This window comes from Podarcis gaigeae, assembly GCF_964106915.1.
Source record: "Podarcis gaigeae genome assembly, chromosome: 2".
In the NCBI taxonomy this organism is placed as follows: Eukaryota; Metazoa; Chordata; class Lepidosauria; order Squamata; family Lacertidae; genus Podarcis; species Podarcis gaigeae.
The window spans coordinates 98,086,337-98,110,439 of NC_139679.1; the positions used below are offsets into that span (position 1 = coordinate 98,086,337).

General features: G+C 42.9%; 1 protein-coding gene across 1 annotated transcript in view; it reads left to right on the forward strand.

Moving 5' to 3' along the window:
- Positions 1 to 1,657: 1,657 nt before the first annotated feature.
- MDFIC2 (MyoD family inhibitor domain containing 2) overlaps positions 1,658 to 24,103 on the forward strand; it is a gene marked incomplete at its 3' end in the record, with an annotated part of 42,407 nt that continues 19,961 nt past the window's right edge. Inside the window, 4 exon segments of the mRNA XM_083725351.1 lie at positions 1,658 to 1,741; positions 1,878 to 1,968; positions 20,693 to 20,721; positions 20,723 to 20,732. Coding sequence (XP_083581477.1) covers positions 1,878 to 1,968; positions 20,693 to 20,721; positions 20,723 to 20,732 — 130 coding nt within the window. The 5' untranslated portion in view covers positions 1,658 to 1,741.

Consider the following 24,103-nt stretch of genomic DNA (forward strand, 5'->3'; position numbering starts at 1 on the left):
GAATCCCAGCCAGATGGGCAGGGTATTATTATTATTATTATTATTATTATTATTATTATTATTATTATTAGCCCCCAGGCCCACATCGGCTTCCTCCTCCCACACACTTCTATAGGAAGTTCCTCTTTCAAGCACTTCCTCTCAAAACAGGAACTAACTGTATACACACCTTTAGTCATACTGGCTGCATGGAAGGCTTGCAGATAATCCAGGTCCAGCCTTGATTTCAATGGTGTCGTGCAAATATACAACAGCTTGATACTTGACTCGATCAGGACCTTTGTTTTTCAGATAGCTGTTCAAAGAAATACCACCCATTTCATTTACTTTTATTTTTTACTCTGTGAAAACAGGAGCCTCCAGATGTTGCTGAACAGGAGCCTCCAGATGTTGCTGAACCATGACCCCCACCAAGAGCATGGTCAGTAGTCAGGGATGATGGGAATTGTAGTCCAGCATTCTCAAGGAGGGCCACAGCTTCCATGAGTGGTCAACAACATTCAGATTGGGCACAGCTGATCACGTGTCTCTTCCTTTATACAGAATCACTGCCAGATGAATTGCAGTTTTGGGTCTGTACTGTTCTTAGCGTTGTTATGTAGTTTCTTCAAAAACCCAACTTTTTAACTAGAAAAGATTATTTTTTTAAAAAATCATTTTAGCACTAAGTTGGCTGATTCTGGCTGCAAATCAAATCTGACACTACACAGCAGAGGAAAGAGAGACTGCCGTGCTCATCTTTTTAGTTTTGTCAGTGTAAGGGAATGCTGGACGTTACACAACCTGGGAGGCTGCAGACTAAGCAAAGGCTCCTGGACCTCATTATCTTCACCTCTTTTGCTTGGAATGTACAAGTAATCCTATGGCAATGGTTGAGCTAATTGGACTCTGAGAGGATGAAAATCAATTAGAAGAAGACTGGACAGCCCAGTGTTATTGTTTTTTCCTAGCTATCCGTGGAGGTAAACTACAACAGGAAATCCAGATAATACTCAGCAGGCTAATGTACACACATAACACTCCCAGGTACTGTAATTTTTCATGCTTTGGGGGCTGGTGATTTTCATTAGGAGAGATAAATGGCTGGGGATGGTAGTAAAGAAAATTTTGGTTACACTTTAGCTGAACTTCTCTTTATTGATATTTATTTGTGAGCAGCTTAATAGCTTGCTTTATTGCTGTTTAGAATCACATTAAGCAGGCAGAGGGGTACATACTACTCAAGCACGGCATATCTGCGTGCTGTAATTTACTCGTAAGTATTATTAATACAACTCAACGTGAAATTGATAGGAGTGCCATCGAAGAACGCATGTAATATTAATAAAGCGCTGCGAAAAGGCATATTGGTTTAATGCAAGAGATGTTACAGCATACAGCATCTTTAGAAAAATAATTGGAAATGTGCTTTATTTAACATGGCACAAACTTCTTAGTATATAAATATAGGGAATGGGAAAAACCCACCCAAAGCTAAATTCTTTTAAGGCTGCAATCCTGTATGCACATACCTGAAAGTCAGTCCCATTGAACTCATTGGAACTTACTTCTGAGTAGACATGCAGAAATAAGGTTGTGTTGTACAGCTGCCATCCTAAACACAGTTGCTAGGGAGGAGACTTTACTGAACCGAGTGGGACATACTTACTTCTGAGTAGACACGCTTAGGATTACACTGCACATTGCATGGATTGCCGTGGGATATAATTAAGTCTTTAGTCCTATACCTGCATACTGAAGAGTAAGGACTGCAGAGCTCAATGGGACTTTTGAGTAGAGAAATCTTTGAGGCATAAAGTGTTTTAACTTTGCAGGGATTGTTTCCACCATGTTCAAACTTCAAACTTACTGATACTATCTTACTTCCTACCATGTAGATGTCAGAAGCAGAGACAGACAAAGAGAAAATTAGAACAACACCGAGCTTTGAAAATGACCAGCAAAATACTTCAACGTTGTTGAAAGAAGGTGAGTTGTACTGTTTATCACTGGAAATACTGCCTAATAACAGTAATACTCCACAACAGAGTCTAATTCAACAGCGGTTAACTCCTACCTCCACAGCAGTGGCAAGTAAATTTTGCTTATTCTGGGGCTTGGCCTAAAGTTTAGAGAGTCCTGTTTTTCAGTAATCAAATTTTTCATTCTGAGTAAAAAAAATAAAAATCTAAGGAAAGTTTCAGGTGCTCCATTGGAAGTGGGCCTAGTTTCTAGATATAGTGATATAAATGTTAGCCATAGGTGCCACTCATCAGTCAAAATGAATTTTTGAAGCATCTGACATAAAGTAAGGATGCAGGAAAGAGAAATGCTATCTGCGAAATTATGCTTGGCAAAAGTTTATGGCTGGAATGCAAATAATGACATTAAAAGATTTAATGGAAGATGGCTGCATGTCTTGGTGGCATTTGGTTTGCTGTTGCTCAGATTCATTTGGAAAATACATTAGAATTAGAAGGAGCAAAGGAGAAGAACATGTTTTGTCTCAAAAATACGCAATGTTTCGACATAGCTGCATGTTGTTCTCACATCTGCATGATAATGGAAACAACAGAGTTTTAATCTGTGGCTGCCAAAAGACTAACACATTTAGTCTGAGAGGATGACAGCGCTATCCTTGTTGTAAACTGCAGGCAGCAGCATTGAACGTTCATGGTGCACTTAGTATGAAAACGTCTTTTCTCTATGAAAAGTAATGCCACAATGTATTTATTTATTTCCAGTATGCAGGGCCGGATTTAGGTTTGATGAGGCCCTAAGCTACTGAAGGTAGTGGGGTCCTTTATATAGCAGGTGGGGCCCATTACTTACATCATAGGAGCCTACACAATACAAAATACTGTTGCTGTATGTTGGCTTTATTTGTTTTTTATCTTATATTTTGGAAATGTACATCTAGGTTTTTTTCCCTTTGAAATTGTTCAAGAGAGTGGGGCCCTAAGCTATAGCTTGTTTAGCTTATATGTAAATCCGGCACTGCCAGAATGTATAGACTGCCTTTCACCTAGTCTTCAAAATGCTACAGGTCTCTCTTGTTTTTGCTACAGTGGCATTAGTGCAATTACTCCTGTGCAATAGGTATACTAACTAAGAGAGCAACTCCCATTATCTTTGCTACTGGAGGGGGAATAGCATTTGGTGGAGGGGCCTGCCCACCGGCAGGGGACTCCACCACTGTAGGGGCTTTCACTGTGCCAATGGGAAGTGCAGCACATGGTGCCCCAAAACAGGTCAGTAAGGTTATAATATTGAACTAAGACCTGGGAGACCAGGGTTCAGATATCCACTCAGCCATAAAGCTCACAAAGTAACCTTTGGTCAGCCATTGTTTGCCAGCCTAACCTACCACACAGGCAGTTGTGGAGGTGTAGAACCATGTATGCCACCTTGAACTCCTTTGAACTGTTGGTCCCCCACCCTTGATGAATGTATTAGCATTGCAGATCAGAGTGGTCATCAGTAACACGTAGCTGTTTTCAGTTTGCTTAGTTTGTAACATGAAATGTGCAGTGTACCACCTCTGGGTACCAGAGTTTCTTACCTGGAAGGTTTTCCTGGATGCCTACAGAGGCTGCTTTGGGCTTACTGGTCTTGAAACAAATATGACTTGTTTTAGGAACATACTGAATAAGAGATTGATCCATCCAGATCTTCAGGGTTTCAGATAGGGGATGTATCCAGGCCTACAAGGAGATGCTGGTGATTGGACCTGGGACTATCTGCATAAACAGCAGATGCTCCACCTCTAAGCTCTGGCTGTTCCCATAGTTCTGTGGTGTGATGGGAAAGGGAGATGTAGTTCTGGCTTCTCTATAGACAGCAAGCTACCAGTCATCAATGTGAAGGCAGGGATAGAACCAGACGATTAGGGGCACTGGGTGTGTTAGGAAGCAACTAGCAGAAAGATGAACAGGATTCCCCTCTCTGCTGCCCCAATGTTTTATTAATGGTTTTTATGTTTATTTATTTGTGCTCCACACCACTTAAAAATATTAGTTTTCAGGTCTCTCAGCAAAAAGAGTGAGTTGCATAGTAGAACCTGATCCTGTCTGCAGAAGCAAGAAAGCAGTATGTTCTTTTAGCATCCAGTTTTAAAGGAAAGTTATTTTTATTCCTGGTTTTGTATTGATTACTTGTGCCTTCTAAAAACAACATCCGTGAACCACACAGTGGAAGAAATATGCCATAAAGATATGGCGTAGTAGCTCTTTTTATATAGTGCCTTGCGCCCTCAGAGCTTCCAAAACATTTTGCAAAATAATACGTTATGTGCTGCGAGTGCCATCATTGTGTGCACTAGTAAGAGGTTGTGATCTTTATAATGTATCCATTAAGTGTTTATTGGCTATAAGGTCATAACCCACTTCATTCGTGGAGGAAACGCTGAGCCGAAGACAGAGCCATGCACTTTTTGAGGAGGTTGTTTGATATTTGATTCCAGTAGCATCAGCCCCTGGAAGAAGAAGGAGAAGTAGAAGGAGCCACAAATGTAGGACACGATCCAGCCAAGGTTAAGCCCTTTGAATTCCCATCGGCACAAGCTGCTGTTGCTGGAAGAGCAGATTTTAAATGGGGGAAATTATAGAGACTAGGTGTTTTGCAGTCCGTCTCCTAAGAAAGCATTGGCATGTGTTATTCCAGGATCAAGCAAAGTGTTCCCTTCCAGATGTTGTAGGAATACAACTACCATAAACCTCAGCCACCATGACTAATGGCCAGGGATTATGGAGGTTATAGTCCAACCACACATGGAAGGCACCCCATGCTATTTTAAAGGAGGGCATGCAGTAGAAAATTTAGGAGGACCTGTAGCGTTGGGATTTTTACATATGAACACCAGAAGCTGTTTCATCATTGGTCCATCTACCTCAATAAGACAATGACTCTTTCCCAGCCGTACAGGGAGATTCTGGGGATTGAACCTGTGACTTTCTATATGTGATGTAGATGCTCTGCCACTGAGCTATGACCCTTCCTGACAAAATGTAGTGACCTGTGGACACTGTTGGAGCTTTTTGGAAATTATGTGTGTGCATGCAGCCACTCATTCAGAGGAAAGAGCCAGGTCTTTCCCCCATTTTAAACCAGCTTGCTTTTTTAGTTAACTGAAGTTTGGAGCAGAGATGTATTTTAGCAAAAGATTGCTAGTGGCAGAGTTACTTATTCATGGGGGCATCAGGTAAAATATTTAAAACACAAGTTGTGTAACCTTAGGTGACTCCTCTCCACTTTAAAGAGCAGGGCAAAATGTGACCGAAAAGTGATGATGCCAGTCCCAGAGGGCTAAAATCTCTGGAAGATGCCTTGTCAGCTTTGGGCCTATGATCAAGTGAATTAATCAATGCAACTCTTCCTTTAAGTTGTAAAAAAGCAGATTTAAAGACTCCCTTCCAGTGGGCACAGAGTCTATCAAATGTAGCATACTTCCAGCTTGCTGCTATTAATTGCAGTTTTATAAGCTGAGTGGCTCTTGAACTCTGCAATGCAATCTCCTGGGAAGGGAAGGATTTCAAATGCACTCAGAGAAACAATGTTACAGTAACTAGGGAGGTGTAGGAAATGCTTCTGTTAGGACAGCACCAGCCAGACAGCTGTGCTGTCCAGCCTGATAACTTCCCAATACTGGCTGCCTATTTTAAATAATGTTTCATTCTTAAAACTCTTTTGACTCCATCTAACTCTCACTGACTCCTGCTCACCTAGCAGTTTGAAAGCATGTCAAAGTGCAAGTAGATAAATAGGTACCGCTCCAGCGGGAAGATAAACGGCATTTCCGTGCACTGCTCTGGTTTGCCAGAAGCGGCTTAGTCATGCTGGCCACATGACCCAGAAGCTGTATGCCGGCTCCCTCGGCAAATAAAGCGAGAAGAACACCGCAACCGGTCGGGGTGCCTTTACCTTTACCTTTAACTCTCACTGAACAGCTCAGGAATTACAGTATGGGTAGGGAACCATCAAGACTCTCCCCAGGCTGTACTTTCTCCTCAGCCGCCTCTTTTGTGCTTTTCCATGGCTGGAACATGCATTGGGTGTGAGGAATTCAAATATGCTATTTATGTGATTGGCGAACATTTAGCTTGGTAATTCTACGTCTGATGAAGCAGCATATAAACTGCTGCCAGAAAATCAAAATAACAATAATCTTACCTTCTGAAAATGTCAAGTAATGCTAAACAACAACAACAACAAGTACTTGGCAATCATTTTTAATGATTTCTATGCAATTTTGCACACAATTTATTTACCAAGCAAAACTAAATTATATTAATCTGACCAAAATATCTTTCAAATTCCTAAGTCATGTTACATCTTCATTGCACCCCCCCCCCCAATTTGGGAATTGGAAAGTTGAATAATTCAACATGCCCTACTGTCACATGCCCCCTAAATTTGTTCTGGGTTTCTCCCCAACCACCTTGAGCAGATTGGTGGAGGGTGGGAGCGCATGGGCATATGGGAAGCAGAGACAAAGCAGAAGTTCTATTGCACAAATGGAAATCCCTACACTTGCTTTATTGGTTATACTGCCCATAGATTCTTGTGTTTCCTTTTTCTTTCCATTTCCCAGGCTCTGCTAAATTTCTCTGCTTTGTGTGTGTGTGTTTTTTAGAAATGCTAAAAGGCCACCCGTAGTGCCTCCACCCTCCCCACTCCTGATCAGGTTCAGTGCTCCAGGGTACAGATGGGGATTTAGCTAGCTCACTTGCCATGGTCCCTGTGAAAATATTCCAGACCCTGGGATCAGACTCCCCTCTTTGTGGCTAGGAACCAATGGGAGGGGGGATTCCCCTCGGGGCCAGCCCTACTGGGAACACTTCTGCAAGGAGTGCGCATAGCCACTACCCCTCTGGCCCAAAGACAACTCAACTCCATAGGAACAAACCTCTGCTAGCAATGACTGGGCCCTTTTTAAATGATATGCATTACATAGTGATACACATCTCAGCTACTGAGATGGAGCTGTAGCTCCTATATAAGGCTCAGTCCTGAAAGGAACTGCTTCTGAAGCAACATCTGGGCTCTCTTCTCATGCCTGAGCCTTGCATGGAGCTGTCCATTGTGCTTTTCTCTCGCCTTGCCTCATCTCAGCTTGCATCAAAACACCATCTAAGCTCCCATTTTCAAAAACATTTGGCCCTTTCCAAATCTTTAACCTTCCTTAGTAATCTTGCCATTTCCAGCAGAACAAGGAACCAGAGGAGGCCTGAAATAATTAATCTTCCCAGTAGAATATTTCTGTTACAACTGAGGATTTCACACAGGTTCCCTGATATTACCTGTTACAACTTTTTTTAAATGGTAGGCTTGGATAGTAAGATATGGGAGGAAGTTTGGAGAAGGAAATTTTCTCCTCCCACCCACATTGTGAAAGATTCTTCACATGCATGGCAGTAGCGGTTAGGATGACGCTTAACTGACCTCCCAACACCAGCATTGCTGAGGCCTACTGGGAGGAGCCAGGGATGTGAGTGGTGCTGTGGTCTAAACCACTGAGCCTCTTGGGTTTGCCAATCAGAAGGTTGGTGGTTCGAATACCCACAATGGGGTGAGCTCCCATTGCTCTGTCCCAGCTCCTGCTACCCTAGCAGTTTGAAAGCACACCAGTGCAAGGAGATAAATAGGTACCACTGTGGCGGGAAGGTAAAAGGCTTTTCAGTGTGCTCTGGTTTCTACCAAGGTGTTCCATTGTGCCAGAAGCAGTTTAGTCCTGCTGGCCACATGACCCGGGAAGCTGTCTGTGGACAAACGCCGGCTCCCTCGGCCTGAAAAGCGAGATGAGTGCTGCAACCCCATAGTTGCCTTTGACTGGACTTCACTGTCCAGGGGTTGTTTACCTTTTACCTTCCTGGAAGGAAGATGGGGAGGTCAGAGTGGCGACAATGCCACTGACTGCTACTGTACTCCGACATAGCTGCACCCCATTCCACATCATTCAGGAGACACTTTTAGGAGGCTTGTGGGGCAGGGAAGGAGATTAAAAACATCTCTCTGTACACTTATCAAGCTGTAGTACTTAGAAGATGATACACTGCAACTAAGTGAAGGATCAACCAACATTTACAGACACAGTATTTTCAGAATTGGCAGAGATGAGGCTTAAAAGTTGGTTTTTTTCTTTTCAGGATGGGAAATTGGGATGAAATAGACCACACACCACTATGGGAGCAATGTGTGATTCAAATCTGCTGATGCTACTATTGTTGTTGTTGTTATTTTGTCACTTTTGACGTGGAAGCATCCCAAAGCAACTTGTGATCTAAGAAGAGAAATAGCAAGTAAACAAATATAGGGACAAAAGTAAAAGAAGAACCTGAAATTGACACAGAGAGAGAGAGAGAGAGAGAGAGAGAGAGAGAGAGAGAGGAGATCTAACCAATTCCACTAAAAAGACAAGGGATGGGTGTTTTGTGCTTCTCTGGCCAATTTTTTTTCTTAAAGGCCTCATGGCTGACAATGCATCTTTGTACTAATTACTAGCACAAATTAGACTTCACTTCCAGCTTTGCTGGAAAATCCCTGCAAGCAGTTTGAATAGGAAGGGGAACACTTTCTTTCGATGTTGATTGAATGGCTCAGGTGCCAAGTTTCTTCTGCTAGATTCCAGAGATTACTTAGTGGAGACAGGAACACAATTTAGCAGTGTTGCCGCATCTATAATTAAGAGGTAAATTTGTAGCCTGGCTTCTTATATTATTTAATCATGAATTACTCTCTAGACTATAAATAATAAAGATGATATTAATCTCTTACCATTAAAACAAACCAGTCTGAAATAAAACTCCTGTGTGTTTGGGTTGTGTGAGAGTGAACTTTTGCATCAGACTCCGACTCTGACTCAGTCCAAATCTAACCAAACACAGGTGAGGTTGCACCATCATGCCCACCACATGATGGTGGTAAAGCCTCTCCTCCTCCAAGAGGGGAGGTGTTGTGGGCAGGACGCGATTTTTGTGTCACACAGGGGGCGTTACGCCCCCTGCCCCACTCACCTGGCTGGTGCACCACGCCCACAGGTAAGCGCCCAACCGGGCAGCTTGGAGGGGGTGTGGTTTGCAGTTTAACTTACTGCTGCACCAGCCATTCCACCTCATTTTCCGCCTTCTCGTCGCAAGTCACCCACCCTCCACTCCCTTAGAGCTTAGGGCTTAGTTTTTCTCTTGACCTTGCTATGGACCTTAGGTTGGTCACCCAGGTTGCCCAGGGGGCCTGTTAGGAATTTTTCCAATTAGCATTAGGCCTTTTGGTTTTTTTGCCTACCTCGTAGAAATCGTCACAACTTTCTTGGTATTGGCAGTTAGGTTAGGCATTGGAATGTGTTGATGGTGTGTGGAAGGGCTAGGTGTGGCCATCGCCTACCCCTTCAAATTTGGGTATTCCGTTAAAGGAATCCGGCGGTCGTGGATCCTGTCCGATGCCTGTGTGGTGGGGGGCCATGGCACGACCCTCGGTGACATCAGGGGAGAGCTTATAGTTGTATTAGCATCAACAGGCTTCTTTTGAATAAACCCCCTTTGGGCTCACCCCTCTCCGAGTGGGTGGAGTCAATCTGTCGTGGTCCAATGCCTAAGCCAATACCTTCTCACTTGCTGTAATCAATAAAGTTGTGGCCTTTTCTTGCCCATTAACCTTATACTCTGTGTCTGTGTGTCTTCATTCCACAAAGCAGGGATCGGGTCCTCGAACCACAAATAAAACTTACTTCTCTGGCACTGTTGCACCTGCAAGTAGCCATCCAGCAGAGCTTTTTTCAGTGGTACATGGCCTTTTGTCATCTAGCTAAAAGAGCACTGTTCTGACACCCTGGGAGGCCTACGGTAACAACTTTGTGAGGCATAAAACCACTCAGATTCAGACAGAGCTGGATGCCACAGTTAGAGCTAGCCATATGGCTGAATGGGTGAGTCCAGGGAGGGACTGAATGGAGAAGAGGGAGCTACCATCTGTCTTGAATGAGGCAGTGGTGTGTTCTCTCCTTAAGATGACTTCCCAGAATAATATTAACAACTTCTCCTCCTCCTCCTCCTCCTCCTCCTCCTCCTCCTCCTCCTTCCATATAACCTGTCCACCTCACTGGGTTACCCCCAGCCACTCTGGGTGACTTCTAATAAAATATAAAGGGATAAAACAAAACATCAAACCACACTGAAATGTGGCTGCTCGTAAGGTAACGCAGCTGATAAATGTTCCCTGCCCCTGCACTGCAGAGAACCATAGCTGTACTTTTGCTGGTCTGTGCACAGTTGGGGGACAGCCTATCGAGTACAGTGCAGTTCACTGTTGTTGTGCAAAGCCCGCCTGTGCTTATAATTTGGCAGCAACTGAAGTCCTGGCTTGACTTATGCACTGCTTTCCATATGTTCCTGCCTGGGCTTTGTAATACGCTTTATACCGGAGAACATTTCATTCACAAAATAGGTGTAGCAGTAGAACCACAACCCAGCAGTGCACACTTGATCACAGGCCGCTAGGAGCCATGCCCCAGAGGGGACCTCTGGTAGGGCTGCAATGCACTAGTTTTTAACCATCATATCTTAAAGTACAACCATGCAAAAATAAATAAAGTTGAAAACTAAGCAGTGGCTTTCCAGTATGACGCAGCAGCATTACTTGAATTAGGCCAATTTACCACTTATGATAGCTGTAATGGGACTAAAAGCCAATAAAAGTGGTCTGTTCGTTCAGAGATTGGCTTTTATGGCTTACTCCAAATATTATCAAGCGAATCAAAAGCTGTCATGATAGTGTCTAAAAAGCCTTCATACCTTGTAAGCAAACAGTGTGACTTTGACAAATAATCATTAATATGCCTGCGTGACGCCAAAGCCAAGAAGAAGGAATAAAGGGAAAACCTGATATTTCACTTTACGTAAGTCATTAAAATAATTTTAACTAGATTTCAAATGAAACAGTTTTATGCGTAAAATGACTTAATTTGTACCTTTCCGTCCCATTGTATATAATACTCAGACAGTGGAAAATGTCTGGGTCCCAGAGCAACAAAATGGGTACTTCGATATCCCTTATAGTATCGCTGCCAATTCTGGAAAACGCAGCAGGCACTACTGACAGAGCCCTTTCACAGTGACAATGCAGCATAAACAATATTAATGCATGAAGTTTTGTACCTTGCAGATAGTGGCTGTGACAGGGAGAATTGCAGGCACACCCCTTCCTCTTTGCTGGTTAGGGACAGCAATGTCTTCCCCCAATACCCTTCCTCTGCTTATTTTTCCAAGTACCTACATTCTTCATTCTTCCTTCCCTATTAGGGATGGAAAGATGTGTCTGTTTTCATTCCTTCACTTCCTCCTCCCCTTCACACACACTTCATCCCTTCCCTTCTCAAGCTTTGGGGCTTCACCAGTCAGCTTTGTTTTGTTTCAGTTTGAGGGGGACTGCTGTGGAATTTTGGAATCTTAGGAAGTCTCTGATCTGCCCCCAAATGTCCTGTTAATGGTACAATTTGACTCGGAAATGTGAGCACCTTCGCCATTATATATATATATATATATATATATATATATATATATATGCATTTTCAAAAACAAGCAATTAGCTTGGTAATTCAGGATATGTAGAGAGCCGGTGCACACTTCTAAAATACGGCCACTTCTCTTTCCATTGTTCTACTGCGCATTACTTTCCTCAGATTTCAGCTGAAGTTTTGACACTAATGTAATACTTGAAAATATTTTCCATTTTTCATATTGATATTTTTGACCCATGCGCTCTGCATTTATTAATGGCAAGTTCCCTTCCTCAAGACATTGTGATAATGGACTGAGAGATATATGCTTGGTATCCTTAAAAGAACTGCCAACTTTAATGGATGAGAAAAATCTGAATATGAGGGGTTTGGAGTTTGGCAACACAACCTTGTTCAGAGTTTCATTGCCCCCCCTCCCCAGTTTCCCAAATCGTTTTCTTGACGCTAAATTCAAACATTGCTATAGGGAGGGAAGGAGAACTTTCAGCTCCAGGTGTTGCAAGACTCCAGTTCCTATTATCCCTGAGCTGGCTGTGAGCTGGACCTGGCAGCCATTGTAATTTCCCACAATTCCATGGACTGGCACTATGTCAGGGGCATAGTTTAGAAATGTAAATGGCTGACACAAACACCAGATACTGGATTGACTTCAAGGCAAATCCCAGTACTGGTAGAACTGGCTGGGGTTTGGGGGCCTGGCAGTTGCCAGAGGCTGGTTTTGAGAGTGGGCTCCATAGCTGTGTGAGCTCGGAATGGGATAATACCATCTTTGGTTCCCTGAGCTCATTGGAAGGAGGGAGACCTACAGCTGTGTGAAAAAATTGTCCTAAATAAGCTAATTTTAAGTACGTGCACATGATCCTATATATGTTTGCTGTTTCCTCTTTTAGCTGCTTATTCATATTATAATTTGCTAGAATACAAGAAGCTTTACAAATAAATAATTGCAGCAAGTGATTAAGGAAGCAGTTTGAACCAGGTCCCCACCAATGCCATGTACACATGTTCTCTCCTTCCTTTCTCTCCAACAAATAGATGTTTTAAGTAGTTTTAATAGTATCCCTTTAATATTGCCATCAAAATTCACCAGAGTTCAAGAGCAGAGCAAATTTACATCTGTTTAAATAATGGACTTGACATTGATATTACATCACAGCTATTTTAAATATAATCATTCTTCATAACACCACCTTCCATGTCACTGCTCGCAAAGAAAGGGCTTGATCCTGCTTCCATCAAAGTCAACAGCAAATCCCCCCCTTTCGCTTCATCAAGAAAGGGATTGAGCACTAAATGTGAGATGCAAAACTGGCCTTGCGTTGACTCTTTGGGCTTGACATTGTTCACTGATGCACTCAGCGATGTTAATTCCCTCCACTTCAAGAATTACTGGATGGATTTCTATGCTTTGTATTATTTAGCCATTGAATCAAATGATCACTATGGGCTTTCTTCCGTCTGTAAAAACATGCAAAGCCACATATATTATTGAGATTCTCTGGGGAGGAAAGGCTAATCGAGTGCAGAGCTTTGTGTTTGCTGGACTTGGGGTGGATTATTCTGGTGCCGTTCCGATGCCCTGTTTCCTGGACTGCCTCTTGCTTCAGACTTGGCAGCGGCAGAAATAAAGGCATGACACCAAGTCTATGGAGCAGCAGCAGCAGCAGAGGCAGCTGCAAACATGTGGGGTGGGAGCCATAGAAGAGTGGTGCAAAACTCTATTCACGCAGTTAAGCTTTCCTCTTTCCTCCGTCCTGAGCACCTGCAGCTGAGTTGAGGGGCAAGGGAGACTCTAATCTAGGGGAATGGGAAAATCAGAATGATTTAACAGGGCTGCCTTGCACAAGCACAAGTGCTTGCTTGTACATGCAAGGCATCTTTGAGACCAAGCCAGTGGCAGCAGGAACAGGGTTTTCCAGAAGCACAGATGCTTCTTCTGCCCACTCCTGGCTTTTTGCTGCTCTTCTTCTCCCAGCTGTTCTGAAGTCTTCAGCAGGGTTCTTATCAACACACAGGAAGCAGAAACTTGAGAATCCCGTTTTACTCCCCATTCCTAGGTTGCCCCTTTTCTTATATCAACTGTGCAAGAGAGAGTTCACATAGGCTGTGATTCAGAGAAGTCAGTTGTGTGCAAGAGAACTGTGTTTGTTGAGTGAGGGGGATGTAGGAGTGAAAATACAGACATTTCTACATGCGTACATGATTTCCTTTGTTTCTTCAGATGCATTGAATCATAGAATTGTAGAGTTGGAAGAGACCCTGAGGATCATCTAGTCAAACCTTTACAATGCAGGGATCTCATGTAAATGACTTTTGAATTGCAAGCAAGAGTAAGAATTGAAGGGCCACCACTCAGTGGCTAAACATCTGAAGAAGGGCCAGCATTCCAGCAGGTAGGGGCTCTGTCTGGAAACCAAGAGAGCTTCTGCCAGTTTGTGTAGACAATACCAAACCAGAAGGACCAGTGGCGTAGCGTGGGTTGTCAGCCCCCGGGGCAAGGCAAGGAATTTGCACCCCCTAACCCATGGATATGCGCCTCCTAACCCATGGATTTGTGCCCCCTAACCCTAACCCCCAGATGTTGCGCCCGGTGCGGCCGGCCCCCCCTGCACCCCCCACGCTACGCCACTGAGAAGGACCAAGCGCCTGACTCAGTATAAAGCTTCTTATGTTTCTTGTGTCTCAACTTGATTATACTGAGGGACGGGGGGGAAAGGAAATCATGTCAGAGGCTAATTCAGATTTCTTAGAAGGGGTGGCGATACCTGACTGTTAAGCAGCATTTCTTAAAATGTGCACCCTAGTCTCTCACACTTTGCTCTTTTTAATATGGAAAAAAAAATCTGTAGCTGGCACTGATGAGCTGAGATTACCAATTTTGCACATGATGTTTTAGAATTTATTTCCATTCCTCCATCAGAAACACCTGGTCTTGTGCTTATTTAGGAAACCATTTAGCTTGGATGGTGGAGGGGGCACATGTCTCAAGTGCTCAGATGGAAGGGAATGGTGGTTATCGGAATGAAGGATGTGATGTACCTTGCTCTCTGTGCTGGGTTGGTGATTTTGTTGCACCTGTGGTTTGTTCTTTTTGCCATTATTTGGAAAAGTAATCAGGCAGGCACCACCGGTCCCTGTTTATGATTTTGGCTCCATGCAAACTAACCCAGTTATAGGACCCCAAAATGTTGTTTTTCTCAGTCTGGAATCATCCACACTCATTCTCCACTGGATACTTTCAATCCAGGTTGGTTCTAGATTTTGCTGTCCACATGGATAGGTGTGGTTAATACACATTTGAAAACCCTTCCCTGATTAGGTCATCCACACCTTTTTCTCCCTGCACATGTTGCAGGTGAATGAAGAAGAAAGTGGCGATTGTGATCTTGGTAGACGCCCACCCACAGCACCATTGGGCAGGTGTGGAGACCTGACAGGACCATCTGCTTTCAAATGGACACATTATAGAGTAATGCAGAACCAATCTGCTGCCTGCTTTCATTTTTTAAATAAAACAAGCTTCTTATGAAGCACTTTTCAGGGGCAAAAAATATGCAGTGGATCTATATTGTGTATATAGAAAAATCAGCCTCCATTGATTCTAGAACAAAACGTGCGTATGCAGCCTTCAGCACCCCACAGTATTCAAGTCAGCCACTAGTTTAGAACCATTCTGGCTCAATTCATGTTGTGCTTGCAAATACATTTCTATTTTCTGAGGCATTTGGCTAGATGTTTCGTTGTTCTCATGATGCTGTGATATAAATTTGATTTATTGTTGTGCTGGCTGGTTTTTTTTTAAAAAAGGTTGTTTTATTTTATTACGTGTTATATATTTTTATGTTATATCCTGCTCTGGCATTGATTCTAATGAAGAGCAGGTGATTAATTACCAAATAAAGGTAAGTAAATAATAAATTATAGCAAACTAAAATTACAAAACTGACATTATGTGTATGTCTATGCAGGTAAATATGAAAATGAAGGCAATTTAGTCAAGTGACTGACTGCTTTCACTCTTGGAAATAACCTTTAAGTTGATTAATTGTGGGGGGGGGGGGGAGCGTGAGAGACTAAGCTTTTAAGGGATACTCTTCTGGTACATTCTGCACAGAAGGAAGAAATCCAAAAGTTAAAAGATTCAGACCTGTATAAAATTTCTAGTGGAATGGAAGACTTCAGGCTTGATGACATGTGGTATTACTGAAGGGATTAAACGCTAGCGATGTGTAGTGGGAGATTATTGTCTCCAAGAATGCAGCCTACAAGGAGGAGAGAATGTAAGACTACAAGAAGAATCTGGAGAGATCAGGCAAAAGACTCATGCCCTCCCTGCCCCACAGATGACTGATTGTGGTGCTCCGGTAGATGGAGAGATTGAGCAATGGTCAGGAATTCAGAGAGTTGTAGTCTAAAACACCTGGAAGTTAGGGAAGGCAGACCTAACCGCTTGCCTATGGCCATTAGTTACTTCTCTGGGTGTTGCCAGCCTGTCTGTTTTTTAATCTGTTCTTGCTCCTGGTCTGCCAGATCCTTGACTGCTGCTCTGGAACTTAACCATGCCTAGTTTTGACTGCAAACTTGCTTCCACTCCATCTGAGCCTTGATTGCTGTTTTGGAACTTCTGCCCATCTGAGACCATATACCTGCTTATAGCCCCCTTGGACTGGCAAGCCAGCTGTCTCTGGATCTTGGAATCCCAATTCCTGGAATCCTGTAAAGACTTGACACCCATAATCACATCCCACTTCCCTTTCTAGCACAGCTACTTTCACCCTCTATCTAAAAGGTTTCCCTCAAAAAGTGAAGGATCCTCAAGAGTAACTTCTGCTGCAGTACAAGTAGTTATGACTAGATGAAAAAAAATGTGGGCACATCTTTGCGTCAACCCACAGTCATATACTGAAGACTAACCCTGAATATCACATCATATTCAGCCCATATCCTCTTTCTCTAGCCAGTGTGGTGTAGTGGTTAAGAGTGGTGGGCTCATAATCTGGGGAACCGGGTTTGCTTCCCCGCTCCTCCACATGCAGCTGCTGGGTGACCTTGGGCTAGTCACACTTCTCTGAAGTCTCTCAGCCCCACTCACCTCACAGAGTGTTTGTTGTGGGGAGGAAGGGAAAAGGAGATTGTGAGCCGCTTTAAGACTCCTTAGGGTAGTGATAAAGTGGGATATCAAATCCAAACTCCTCTTCCTCTTCCTCCTCTTCTCACATCCATCAATTTTTGTTTTAGAACAACATTATTTGTGCAAATAGGGTCCAATGACAAACATGCCATAGAAAAAATGTTGACACTACCAATCCTTCCACTACTTTTTAGAAATATAGATTTAAATATAGATTACAAAATGTCACTGTGATGGCATTGCTAGCAGAAATAAAACACTTGGTAAATATAGTGTTAATCTTTTCTTCCTTAAATGAATCATTTTAAAAAGCTATTAAACTAAAGAGAATGAGCATAGTTTTCTAGTAATGACTTCTCTTCTTCAGAATGAAATTGGTAAAAACCCTGATTGCAGATCTATATCCCAAAAGGCCTAGGAGTTTGGGGGACTAGATGGCTGGCGGGAGGTGATGATCTATGCTATACTGTATATCTAAGCGCCGCATCCTTATATACTTGCTATATATACAGATATGGTTGTATATGTATCTTTACTTAAAATCTCATCAGGTTTCTTCACCCTCCCCTTCTCATTCTGATGCTTAAAAACAATGTTCTCTCCTTTTCTTAATATATACTTTGATATATGTATATACACACACATATGCTAAATATAAGTACAATTTTATTCATAAGCTCACATAATGATTCAGGCTGTGATTGTTAATAAAAATGCATTTCTAACCATCAAATTTGAGTCTATTATTCTAAGTTAATTGCATTTGCCCTAAAGAGACTTGAAACTGGCTGTCAGCCTATTTGTGTCAGTTTCATTTTATTCATCAGTCAATCTTGTCTTTTCTTTTCCTTTTCTTTTTTTACATCCCATATATTGATCAAATAGATTTGTTAGCATGCCTGTGCAGCTTTGGGGGGGGGTGTGGGGGGAGAAAGTTTATGTTATCCATCAGGTTTATTTGATTACTGTATTACTTTGCATATTATCTTAATTGATATTTCAGTAGCAAATAAATGCCCTTTTTGATGGTCCCATAAGATTCCTATTAAATATAAATCACCTTACCTGTGACTTGGATGTGGATACAGTGAAAGGGAAAAGCACACGCAACACATAAAATATATTACATTCATCCTGCACTGTTTCTGCAGGTTAAAGAATAACAAGCTTGTGCTCTAATTTGTGGCACAGAAGTTTAGTTCTTGCCAGTTGGTTACAGAGAATAAAAATATGAAGTAGTCCATATGTAACCTTTAATTAAAGCTCTGTAACCAATTAACTAATTCTTAATTTTCCCAGCTGAAGCGTTCTTTATATCTAAAATGCTAACATGCTAACATACAGCGGTTATGCTTTCTCTGTTCTGAATTTCTTATGAACGCACCATTAGTAAAAATCATAACAGGAAATAACGTTGGTGTAAAGAATATCAAATGTTTATTTACTGAAACATAAGATGTTTCATATGCCTCTCTAAAATGGTGGCTTTATTTACTGAATTTGGAGAGGACTCTTCATAGCGATCCCAGGGCACTTTCCAATGTTACAAAATATGCAACCACGTTAATTTTTAAATAAATAAATAAAACACAGTGGAGAACACCCACTCACCACTGTGCAGCAGCCCAAGCCCACCAGTACTTCAGTGACAACTGCACCTCGCCCCTGCCCCAGTCGAAAGGCCTGGGGTTGTTGGTATGAAAGAAGGTGCCCAAGCTGGTGATAACAGGAGGTAGCTGTAGCCCAAGATAGGACAAGACCCAGGGAACCACTTTCAGTTGAGCATAAAATCCAATCTCTGCCATTGGGAACACTGAGCACTCAGGATTCTAATCATGTTCAAAATCTTCCTGCAAGATTTTGTTTAGACAATTGGTTGTGGAACCAGCCAACATGCATGGGATTACTGGGGGCAGTGCACCAGAGCTTACCAAAGTTGTTGACACACTTTTTAGACTTGCATCATTTCGTGATACAGTAATTCAGTTTTACTAGCAAACCGGGGGGGGGGGGGGTTAAACTAACCCGCTATAAGACACGAGGAGTGTTCGCGTGACACACCTACACACTGCCGCTGACACACTAACATGTCACAACACACAGCATGGAAAGCTCTGCCCTACACAGTTTGAGCCCTCACACATTATTTTGAATGGCTACAAGTGACTGGTTAATTTGTTTGGAGCATCATAGAATGCTCAAGGTGGAATGCTGATATTTTGACCCATGGAGAAAGCAGCCTTTAGTGAGTGATGCAGCCTGCTTATGAAGCAAAAGCAATACACCAGAAATACGTGTTCTTTCCCCCATGAACAAGAATGAATGAAGATCTTTAAGCCGACAAAAATTCACATAATAATTGATCTGGGCATATGTGTGTTTGTGTGTGTTCCCACTGAGCAATGTATTTTCAATAGTCACTTATAAATCTTGGTTCATGCAGAGAGGCTCAGATGACACTCTGCCACACAGATCTATGAATGCAGATGGTCTTCTGTGTCAATCTGTGTGTATTCTTCAGTGTGCCAGTTTTTAGAAGAGTTCCTGATCCTTTACTAAGCAGCCTCAACCAGCACAATCTTCATTTTGTTTAAGGTCTCCCGGTTTTTTGTGAGCACCCCATTTCAAGGGAGGTACATTGTTCCTATATTTTATTTATTGTATTTTTAATTACAACATTTACATGCCTCCTATTTGCAGAAAGTTCTCTGGGTGGTTGTCATGGCACTGCGAGGCAAGGGATGTCCAGAGTGAGGAATGAACAAAAAAATGGTTAAAAGATTATAAGTTAGGGAAAAGGCATATTTATCAGTCCTACATCTCCCAGCTACTCCTAGGTGTGCACTCAATGAGGCAGTTGCAACAACAGAGAGGCCCCACCCCGACCTCATTGTATGTCTCTCCCGCACCTGAGCAGAGAAGCAGGCAAATACTTCACCTGCGTGTAACCTGTTTCTGCTCCTCTAACTTTGATCCTCTTCTGGTCCTGGGAGATGGTGGAGCAGGAGAGGTGGGGGCAGGAGGAAGAGGAGGAGGAGGAGGTGTGCAAACCCTTGACTCTGTACCAGCCTGATCTTTCTCTCCCTCTGCCGCCACCTGTTCTTCATGCTCTCCAATCCCGCAGCTTCTCCTGCCTCTGACTCTCATCTCCTGGCTACTACGGGGTCCCCCAGCCAACTGATCCCTTCTTCCTAGTCAGTTTCCAAGCCCCCTTTCCTGGTGCCCACTCATCAATATCCATTCACTGCTCCTCAGGGTCCAGGCAGTCCCTCACAGTGGTTCCCCTGTGATATCTTAAGCCTCAGAACTGCTATGGAGAGAGTGGGCATTGGAATGTCGGCTCTGAACTCTGAACAGAAATCGGAGACCAAGCAATGAAGAGTCTTGCCGTTTATTTTCAAAACCTTGGACCATCTAGTATCTACTCTAAAGAGGAACAGCTGCAGGGGGCGGGGAGGATACCACCTTCACCATTTCAGAGCAACAAAGGAAAGGGGGAAATGATTGCTACATGAAAGGCATTTCAAAGACCTCCCACAAAACGCTGGTACAGTAGATTCATGGCAAGAGAACTGTCACACTAGTAATCCTCAACAGACTTTAGCAATACATTCCCATGAACAAAAGGCACACACAAAACAACCCCAATATAGTCTCATGTAGGATTTTGAGGCAAAAGATCGATAAAAAGGGTTCCTCAAGTCTGCAATCTAAAAAAAACCCCATGTTTCCAGCAAAGACAACATTGAAAACTGTTGTCACTGTTATTCTTGCACCTTCTCTGCTCCATAAAAACTGCTGTTATCTTCAAATATATCCCATGAGATGCACTTTGGTGACCATCCAACCCCATTTGTGCTATCCAGACCCCAAGCAAAGCACAGACTGGCTTGCTGAAGAGGGTTAGAAAGAATGTGGTTTGTTTCAGTGAGATAATTTGAAGGCTGCTTTTGAGCTGTGTTTTGAGGGGTTGTTCCTTTACATGATACCCTGACACCCCTGCTTCTCCAGGTGCCTTCATGTTTATAAACATAGTAATTTTTCTTCTTTCCCCCCTCCCCCTCCATCCAAAGGATTCACCAACCCTATTTCCCAACCTCTTCGGAGACCAAAGTAACTGCAGATTTTAAGCATAAAGTGCAAACTAGAGGTGAATTTAAGTGATTCCAAACAGTTTCCACAGGCAACCCCATGTTTTAGCACATCACAATAATCTAATGGGTGCTATCTGTGAACAGATAACAAAACTCTACTGAGCTGAATAAGACGTGCTCTTAGGTTGTGTGTGTGCAGAAATACATCATGAGGTAGCAATATGCAAAGCCAGTGTAATTTATGCTTGTTTAATTTAAAATGATGCAAAGTATAGCAGATCCAAACTTGATTCAGCAGCAGGATTGCTGCTCTACTGCTGACTGAGTCGACCTAAAAGGGAAACAAGCCTTTAAAATGGTAGAGGGGAAACAGAATGGCCATTTTTTCAAGGATTAACACAGTGTAAGATCTGCTAGTCTCAGTTTAGCCCTGGCTGAGCTACGATGAAAGAGTCATGCTATCGTATCTCTGGCTGAGCTGAGGTTGGTGTCTTACACCAACATAGCCCAGCTGAGCCAGGAACCTGCTGGCTGAGGTATCCTAACATGGCAGATCTAGGGTTAGGATTATGCCCTTAGTTTAAACTACAACTCTTTTAAGTAACATTGAAACCAACTGATGATCACCCATTGTGCTCATAGCAGAGGCAAGATGTGAACCAAGAATTTCCAGGACTGCACTGTCCTGCATGTGTGTGTCTTATGAATCGCCCCACGAGAGGACCAAAGTGGATGCAGATTTGCATAGGAATGGCATCTTATAATTGTATAAATATTGTGCAAATATATAAATCGTTAAACAGAAATATAATGCATCTCACCATAGTGGGGAAGAGGGTGTCCAGGTAATCTGTATGCCAGCTCAATCGGCAAGGCCTCTGCGCTAACCTTCTTACGGTTCTTTCTCTTCAAACTGGACATGGACCAGACCAACCCATCAAACAGAGGACTGTCCTCCAAGCCATTAAAATAGAGGGCTGTCTTTTATAAAGTAGGGAACATGGTTACTTTTATTTGACTAATTTCACACTTCCATTCTGGACTTTTTGTTTGTAAAGCAGGTCTAACACAACAACCTCCCCGATCAGCTGCAACGAAACAAATCCTACGGTGAAATGGAGGCAACTCAGACTATATTTTTGGAACCCCCTCCCCCTTTCCCAACACACCTCTTTTGTTCTGTCAATCTGAACAGAAGTGCTCATGTGATGTAATTTAGAACGGAGCTCGCTTAATTTTTTTTTCCTTCAGAAAAGCTTTCAGTCAGGAAAAGCTTTGGGAGCTCTGGGGGTATAGCTTAGCTCGAAGAAAGAAAAAGAAAGCAAGTTTGCATTGACAGCTTGATCCCAGAGAGAGGTGGCTGGCTGCTTGTCTAACAGGTCCTCTGGGTCTTGATGAGGCAGAGACAGAGGAACAAGTCATATTAAGTGAACGTGTGCTGCCAATGTTAAAGGAACAATTACCATTATTCTGCATAGTTCACTGTTTGCTGCTGCGATTTCCTTCAATAAAACCTCTTTTCACTTGCCAATTGGAGCTTGTCATGTAACAATATTTCTCATGCACAATACACATCGCAAAATGCCCTTGTGTTTTTAATACATTTGGAGTCGTGAACAATAGCAGTATACTGACAGCAAAAAGTGCTTGCTTTGAATATATAGCAGATACAAAAAGAGGGAGAGGGAGAGCAAGATCCCTCTTTTCAAGTGGGAATAAAGGTGGGTTTTGCCTAATTTTGATACAGAAGCAGAGTTACATCTTATGCATGACTCTCCCTTGGCGTTACAGCACTATACAGGCCATAATTTAAGAGACGCCTTTCTTCCAGTAAGAAGCTGGTACACCTTCCTCTTAGAGAGGTCCTCAGAAGGACTACTTCCTGTCAAATAAGCACACCCCAGCCAGACATATACATACCACACATCGAAACAAAGCCTAGTTTAAGACAATTTCAAGCCTGCGCTGTGAGCAACTGCCATGTTTCCCATCAGATTTTTCAGCCCAGTTTTGCACATTCAGGATAGATGGTTTCAGCAAGCTTCAGGGGGAAAAATATAGGAAGGACTGATCAGATCCAGTTTTATCAAGTAGTCAGCCATTTAAGAAAACACCTTCCGGCAGGCAGAACTAGCAGTTCAAATGACCTTCAGCTCAACTGGATTGCAATACTGGGTCAGTTTGTACTGCAGCCATATGTTGAGCAGATTTTGAGTGACTGTAGTACCTGCTGTCTGAACTGATGGCTATAGCCACCAGTTGCGCCTTCTAGCAATCTAAGCATCAGGGCAATGTTGCTAACCAAATTGCATTCTGGGACATCACTGGAAACTGAAAGAACAGCCAAACACTTTTTGCTGTTTGGGCTTTGCCCAGGGCAGAGGAGGAACAAGGAAATCACTAGGATTTCTCATTGCTGCACCTTCCTTGCACCTCTTTACAGTCAGACTAGGCCGGGCCTCCCCAGCCACTCTGGGCAGCTTGCGACAGAATATCAAAAACACAATAAAACATCAAAAATTAAAAGCTTCCCTCAACAGGGCTGCCTTCAGATGTCTTCTAAAAGTCAGATAGTTGTTTATTTCCTTGACATCTGGTGGGAGGGCTGTTCACAGGGCGTTCAAGCCAATACAATCCAAAATAGAAAACAGATTTAACATAAAGTAAAATTAAAAGATATAAATTAAACAGCAATCAACACAAGAATTTTGAAACAGAAACACAATTCACAGTAAAGCCAAACTTCTTCAAAAGCACGACAAAATAAAATTGTCTTCACAACCTAAAAAGAGGCAGGAATGAAGCCAGGTGTCTTTCTTTAGGGAGGTCATTCCAAATACCAGATGCCACAACTGAAAGGACTCAGGTGGTGGTGGTCCATGAAGATGGAGCAATCTCTTTAAGGTTGTATCTTAACCCTTATTCCACACAAAGGAAAGTGAGCCTCCCAGCTGTCACCCGGGAGTTCACCCATATCCTGCTCCTTCATCTTCCACCCATTACCTTCCTGTGTGTATCTTCATTAAACATTTAAAAAACAAAAATATAAGGGTAAAAGGTAAAGGACCCCTGGACGTTTAAGTCCAGTTAAAGGTGACTATGGGGTTGTGGCACTCATCTCTCTTTCAGGCCGAGGGAGCCAGCGTTTGTCCACAGTCAGCTTTCCAGGTCATGTGGACAGAAACCAGAGTGTATGGAAATGCCAGTTACCTTCCTGTCACAGCAGTACCTATTTATCTACTCAGACTGGCGTGCTTTCGAACTGCTAGGTTGGCAGGAGCTGGGACAGAGCAACAGGAGCTCACCCCGTTGTGGGGATTCGAACAGCTGACCTTCTGATCGGCAAGCCCAAGAGGCTCAGTGGTTTAGACCACAGCGCCACCTGCATCC